This window comes from Corythoichthys intestinalis, chromosome 11 (genome assembly GCF_030265065.1).
Source record: "Corythoichthys intestinalis isolate RoL2023-P3 chromosome 11, ASM3026506v1, whole genome shotgun sequence".
Taxonomy (NCBI): Eukaryota; Metazoa; Chordata; class Actinopteri; order Syngnathiformes; family Syngnathidae; genus Corythoichthys; species Corythoichthys intestinalis.
Window position 1 is genome coordinate 50,266,651 of NC_080405.1, and position 7,186 is coordinate 50,273,836.

The 7,186-nt window shown below is 38.5% G+C and overlaps 1 protein-coding gene across 2 annotated transcripts; it reads left to right on the forward strand.

Moving 5' to 3' along the window:
• Window positions 1-615: 615 nt before the first annotated feature.
• On the forward strand, window positions 616-6,823 carry LOC130924028 (eukaryotic translation initiation factor 4E-1A-like). 2 transcript variants are annotated; one of them, XM_057850323.1, is made up of 7 exons: window positions 624-738; window positions 1,310-1,413; window positions 1,502-1,597; window positions 4,864-4,927; window positions 5,813-5,926; window positions 6,005-6,144; window positions 6,224-6,818. In XM_057850323.1, the coding sequence occupies exons 1-7, from the start codon at window positions 721-723 to the stop codon at window positions 6,336-6,338; spliced, it is 651 nt and encodes a 216-aa protein (XP_057706306.1). In that variant the 5' UTR covers window positions 624-720; the 3' UTR covers window positions 6,339-6,818. The 2 variants fall into 2 exon arrangements, with proteins under 2 accessions (XP_057706305.1, XP_057706306.1); XM_057850322.1 differs by having other exon boundaries at window positions 616-738; window positions 5,813-6,144; window positions 6,224-6,823.
• Window positions 6,824-7,186: the final 363 nt, after the last annotated feature.

Below are 7,186 nucleotides of genomic sequence, written 5' to 3' on the forward strand. Positions count from 1 at the left end.
GCCTACTGCCCGAAGTTAGCTGGGATAGGCTCCAGCACCTCCGCGACCCTCGTGAGGAATAAGCGGCATGGAAAATGAATGAATGAATGAATGTTTTTGATATAATTTATGTAAATCATAAATCAACCCTTTCATTCTTTTTTCTTCACTCATTTAATTGATTGCCTGTCAATGGCGGCACTAATTCGCCCCCTCCCAAATGCTCATCTTCAGTGCAATTAATGGTGTTAGACTTCCAATCCATATTAAGTGAACGTTCATACATTCATCCCTCCCAGTGAAAATGTATATGACGTCTAGCACCGTCAATTGTATTGAAGATGAGCATCTAAAATAACATTAAAAACATGATAATGGTTAATAATAATAATGAAAACACAATAATCGCTAAAATTAAAGCAATGACTGTCCACTGTTGTGACCATTGTCCCTGAAGAGCTTATGTAGGTTAAAAAAAAAATAATTACATATTTTTAAAATTGATATGTTTCGTAAGAAATATCTCAAACAGTTGAAAACATAAAAACTATCATAAAAACAGTCATTCAATTTTACAAAATCAAAACTGCTAATAAAAAATATCGGAGGACTCCTTGATAACGTCACATTACGTCATCGTTCACAAATTCAGCTGTAATGCGCATGCGCACAGTTGCGCCGCAGCTGGGCCAATCAATTTATTTAACGGAAAAATAATCCCCGGATGGAAGGTTCCTCAAAATGGCGACTGCCTTAATGGTGAGTGCAATTTTTGTTTAATATCGGTACTGAAGTCGCCTCAAGGCTCACTTTCAGTTTTTTTGAGTATGATTTACATGAGCCAATGTGGGCTCACGGACTGAAATATCCAGTGTTTGTCAGTTTTCGCTCGCTACCTTTCAGAATAGCGACCTCCCACCTGTACAGCTTTGCTAAACATAACTGTCCAATTAATAACTTCACGTAACTGTGAGTGAGGCACGTAAAACATTGCCTGGTTTCGAATGAAATGAATAGTCTGCGTTACTGATCATGTCCCAATACAAGTTATATCTAATAAAAGAAAGTCTACAAAATTTGCAACGACTTCACAGTAAAATACTCCTTTATGTTTGTTGGCGCTTAATAAACTGCGCGAGACATGAACTCGGCAATCCAGATAATTGGCAAAACCCATTGCCTTACTCCTGATTTCTATTCTTTAGTCTGAGGAGAAAAATGTTGGTTATTTTTGGGAGACTAAATGTGTATTTTAACAGCAGTTTTGTTTTTTTTTTAAGTTAAAATTACCTCTTGAAACATTGTTTGGGTATTTCCCCTTGTCATTTAGGTGATAGCGTCTATCACAAAGCCTGAAAAGGAAGATAGCGACACTGCAGTTCAAAAAAGGGTTGAAAGTCCAGAATCGTACATCAAGCATCCATTACAGAATAGGTAAGACTTGCACTTTCGATCTATAATGTTGGACTTGTCTGATGTACTTTTCCCTTCTGATAAAAAATACCATAATTTGTGTGTGCAGATGGGCTCTTTGGTTTTTCAAAAATGACAAAAGTAAAACTTGGCAAGCCAACCTGCGACTTATCTCCAAATTTGACACTGTAGAGGACTTCTGGGCGTAAGTAACGTCATTAGTAAGTTGGCGAGGGAAATGTCTTTGCCGCTGCTGCTTATTCATGATTTGTCAATCAGTTGAGCGATTCAGGCATGCACGTGAATTGGCATATTTTGTGTATCTGCTTCATTAACAATTACATATACATACAAAATTGTTTTGTTTCATGCTATGTTAATGAAACGGCAAACAATACCAGGTGCGTCTTTCTAATAAACCCTGCAAGTCAATTATAAAAAAAACAGGAGTTATTCGTACCAAGCATGACAATAAGCAAAAACCATCACGTAACCGATGACATTTGAAGCAGTTTTCAAGTCATACAGTGCTAGCCAAAAGTATTGGCACCCCTGCAATTCTGTCAAAAAATGTTCAATTTCTCCCAGAAAATGATTGCAATTACAAATGCTTTTGTAGTAATATCTTCAGTTATTTTTCTTGCAATGAAAAAACACAAGATAGAATGAAAATAAAAAATTGTATCATTTTACACAAAACTAGTATTGGCACCCATGGTTGCAAACAACCGCTTCTGGTATCCATCAATGAGTTTCTTACAATGCTCTGCTGGAATTGTAGACCATTTTTCTTTGGTCAACTGCTCCAGTTCTCTGAGATTTGAAGGGTGCCTTCTCCAAACTGCCATTTCAGATCCCTCCACAGGTGTTCTATGGGATTCAGGTCTGGACTCAATGCTGGCCACTTTGGAAGTCTCCAGTGGTTTCTCTCATTTTATAGTGCTTTTTGAAGTGTGTTTTAGAGTCATTGTCCTGCAGGAAGACCCACGAGCTCTGAGGGTGACCCAGCTTTCTCACACTGGGCCCTACATTATGTTGGAAAATTTGTTGGTAGTCTTCAGATTTCATAATGCCATGCACACAGTCAAGCAGTCCAGTGCCAGGGGTAGCAAAGCAACCCCAAAACATCCTCCGCCATGTTTGACCGTGGGGACAGTGTTCTTTTCTTCGAAGGCCTCGTTTTTTCCCCCCTGCTTTTTTATGTCTCTGGGTCAGAACTGGGGTTTTCTTGGGTATCCTACCATATAGTCCCTTTTCATTCAGATGCCAACGGATAGTACGGGTTGACACTGTTGTATCCTCGGACCGCAGGACAGCTTGAACTTGTTTGGATGTTAGTCAAGGTTCTTTATCCACCATCCGCACAATCTTTCGTTGAAATCTCTCGTCAATTTTTCTTTTCCGTTCACATCGAGGGAGGTTAGCCACAGTGCCATGGGCTTTACAATTATTGAAGACACTGCGCACGGTAGACACAGGAACATTCAGGTCTTTGGAGATGGACTTTTAGCCTTGAGTTTGCCCATGCGTCCTCACAATTTTGCTTCTCAAGTCCTCAGACAGTTCTTTGGTCTTCGTTCTTTTCTCCATGCTCAACGTGGTACACAGAGGTTGAGTCAACTTTATCCATTTTAAATGGCTGCAAGTGTGATTTCGTTATTGCCACCACCTGTTATGTGCAATGTAAGTAACAGGTGCTGTTTATTACACAAATTAGTGAAGCATCACATTTTTTAAAGGATGCCAATACTTTTGTCCTGCCCATTTTTGGGAGTTTTGTGTCGAATGACAAAGATTTTTTTTTTTCCCAATTCTTTTTTGTGTTTTTGCATTGCAAGCAAAATCAATGAAGATATTACGACCAAAGCATTTCATTTGTAATTGCAATAATTTTCTGGGAGAAATTATTCATTATGTGACAGAATTGCAGGGGTTCCAATTAGGACTGTCCCAAACAACTAATTTTCTCCCGATTAGTCAGCCGACTACTTTTACGATTAGTCGACTAAATTAAAAAAAAATTTTTTTTTTTTTTTTTTTTTTACTAATATAGCAATGAAATTTTTGTTGACGCTTATCAATTCACAAAAACATATTGGAACTCGTAAATTATTTAAGTACAAATAAACACGTAAATAACAATAATGAACCAAAAAATAAACGAGTTCAAATGCTGATAATTAGCTAGTGCAAAAGAATGGAATGTAAACAGATTCAGAACACTGACTTCGCCTTTCCAATATGAATCAAAACAATTCTTAAAAAAACACCTAGCATTAATATTATAGTATAGTACTATATACAATAGTATTATAATAATTATAATAATTATTCATTGCCAATCAGATTTTTCATAAAGGGTGTCATTTTAAAGGTATTCTTAGTGTAGAATCTGAATTTTGAAGTATGTGGGATTAACTCCAGAAATCGCTATTTATATGAAGAATATGACATGCTTTTATTTTGGAATGTTCACCGGAAATGCGTTTGCTAAACCGCTAACTTCAGCTTTACACTCCGCAAAAAAAAGCACTTTTTGTAATTGCATGTAGTGTCACTTATAGATTTTTTTGGTCATTTTTTTCATTTGCAAATGCTGTTAACCAGCGATTTTTCATGTTTGAAGTGTCACCTTTTAACTGCAAGTTTGCTTTCACGAGACGACTGTGCTTTCACGGGACGACTGCCAATATTTTATAGCAGGCTAAAGTAAGTTGCCTTTTTCCCCGATTCACCTCAGTGTAGCAGTGCTAACGTTACAGTGTTTAATATAGATGTGTTTTCTTATTTTGTATGTCTGAACTTTAATTCTACATCGTGTTAATAAGAGAAAGGAACTGGAGTCTCATATGCCATAAGCACGCATGCACGCACGTGCGCAGCGATAAAAGGCAGCCGTGAAAATTACGGGCCTCATTTTTATTTGCCGTGCGATAAATGGACTCATTGCATATCGTGACAGGCTTAGCAACTTCAATAAAACATGTCGTTAGTTAGTTAGATGGACTTACAAACTGGGTGACGGCGCTTTAGGTGTTTATTCACGGCCGACGTGCAGCCAAGCTTGGCATTGAAGAGACAGGACAAAAGCGTGTACCCTCCTTTGTGTCTTTGAAATAAGTCAATGTTTTGGACACTCTGGTGCGCTTTTTTGGCTTTGTGCCGATTTCCCCGCTTGCATACAGAGTGTCCGACATTCTGAACTTTCCACGCATAGATTTTTTTAACCCTTCACTAACCGTCAACGGGATGTTTTGCTCGTCAACGGATTTACGTCATCGATGACGTCGACTAGTCGGGACAGCTCTAGTTCCAATACTTTTGCCCAGCACTGTATGACAATGTTTCGCTTGATACAAACTTTGACACGGAGTCAAAATAGCGGTTTGTTAGTGACATAAGCTTCAATATTATTTTGCCCATTTCTAGTTTTTATCCATTAATGTGAGATTTGTCATTGTTCCATGCTAGGCTGTATAACCATATTCAGCTGTCCAGTAACTTGATGTCTGGCTGTGACTATTCACTTTTTAAGGTAAGAATACACTGCCTATTGGCACCGTATTGTGGCATATTTTAGTGCTGCGTGTAGTGCTGCAATGATTAATCAATAATCAAAAATCGAGTAAATCGATCAGGGAAAAACGCGTTGAATCAAATTTTGCTGCTTCGGGTATTCAATTAATTAGAGGGACGTTGTAATGGTTTGTTTTTATAGTGTTTGCATTGTTTTATTGATTTTGGGGAGGATGTTGCCTCTAGTGGCAACAGTGAATATGACATAACATATTCAATATGGCTGAATCCAGCTGCTCCCTGTTAAGACCAACATAAAATGGTATGTTTTTTTTATGCATTCCCAATTTAGTTTATAGGTAAACTGTATTTAGCTGTTTTTTGTGAACATGCGTTAATTTGAATGATCTGTTAAGAGTATTGTATAAAATGTACTTAAAATGTATTTAAGCATTTAAACTGGCAGACTTTTGCTATGCAAGTTAGCCAGTTGTTCTTAGAAAGTACAGTCTTAGCAAGCCTTTGTTTTACATCTCCTAAAATTTACTCTGCAACGCATTGAATGTTCCTAATCCGATTACTCAATTTTTAGAACTAACTACTTGATGGGTTAATCGAGTATTAAAATAATCGATTGCTGCAGCCCTAGCTGCATCGTACCAATACTTGGGGTGCAACACTATTATTTAGACCAACGTGGAGCTGCACTTACCTATACTAGAGCCATAAAGAGATCAATTTTATACCGTGCTATGAATTTTATAACCATATCGCCCAGAACTGAACTGTTGTTAAGTAATTAGTTTTACATCTACCGCTAGAGGGTGCCAACGTATCATTAATGATACCAGATTTTGGTTAATTGAGGGATTTATCAGACTTTGAAGCATTTTTTTTCTCATAGGATGGAATTGAGCCCATGTGGGAAGACAAAAGGAACCGGAGAGGCGGCCGATGGCTCATCACACTCTCCAAGCAGCAGCGCAAGGCTGACCTGGATCGTTTCTGGCTGGAGACGGTGAATTTAGTTCCTGAAGCGAGTGCCCGTCGTGTCCTTCCTCGCAGTCCCTCATGTGGTGATGTCCCTTTACCGCAGCTCCTGTGTCTCGTGGGGGAAGCGTTTGATGACCACAGCGACGATGTGTGCGGCGCAGTCATCAATGTACGTGCTAAAGGGGACAAGATCGCCATCTGGACCACAGACTATGAAAACAAGGAGGCCATCACACACATAGGGTAAGCAGACTGCTGTCCTATATTTTTTTCCTGTGTGTGTGTGTGTGTGTATCTCATTTAAGTGTTTCTCTTTCGGTAGACGCGTTTACAAAGAGAGGCTGGGCGTCCCTCCCATTGTGGTCATTGGCTACCAGTCTCACGCTGACACGGCCACAAAAAGCGGCTCCACTACAAAGAACAAGTTTGTCGCCTGATGATGTTCGTTGGTCACTTTTTTTCCCAAGAGTTTGTGGACACTTTATTGCTTCCTTTTTGTGTATATGAGTACAATGGCATTGCCACACTCTCCATTGAGAACGATTTGTTTGTCCCAGGTGGTCTTTTTTTTTTTTTCCCCTCCCCAAGAAACGCTTCTTGTCAAGGTGCTTGTACAAAATGTGAATAGTTAAAAAGACATATTTTTGGAAAAAAATACATGGTATTCTGTGCACTATTTAAGTTATTTGATGACGAGAAAATTGGCTGTTACCTCTGATGTAAGGGCTCGCATTGAAGAAGCCAACATATTGAGGTTATATTTGTCATTCTCCTTTTGTGTTTGGTGCAGGTCGACATCCTTTGGTTTCCATTTCAGGTTTGATGATTAGTTTTGATACCCTTGTTGCTGAAAAGTTAATGTGCACACAAGATGAAAATAAAAAAGTGAAGTACTGATCTTTTGACAAGATTGTGACTAATTACTTTACCAGTATAGATCTTGTCCAGTGCAAGACGGAATTATCGGTTTTAGCTTGTGTTATTCAAAAGTCTTCCGTTTTCAACAAGGGCAGTGAACATTGTGTTTGCTTGACTTAGTTCATGCCCAAATAGTCTGAAAAGTAGTAATTGAGTCCTGAATATATTCAAGTGTCTAAAATTTTATTTTGCACAATGTGTTCATACAACGCAACTAAAATAAGACTTGAATGGTCTCAGGCCATGTCTACACCTAGCAGATTTTATTTTTTTATTTTATTAAACAGAGGATCCTGCCTTAATATGTTGGGAAAAAATAAATAGGTCCACACCAGCAAGTTTGTAGGGGGGGGGGGATCTTCCAGGG

Excerpts from the sequence above, each read along its gene's own strand:
- LOC130924028 (XM_057850322.1), top strand. Across the intron at positions 1,414-1,501 it reads AAGCATCCATTACAGAATAG|ATGGGCTCTTTGGTTTTTCA; the intron begins GTAAGACTTGCA and ends TTGTGTGTGCAG. Across the intron at positions 1,598-4,863 it reads ACTGTAGAGGACTTCTGGGC|GCTGTATAACCATATTCAGC; the intron begins GTAAGTAACGTC and ends GTTCCATGCTAG.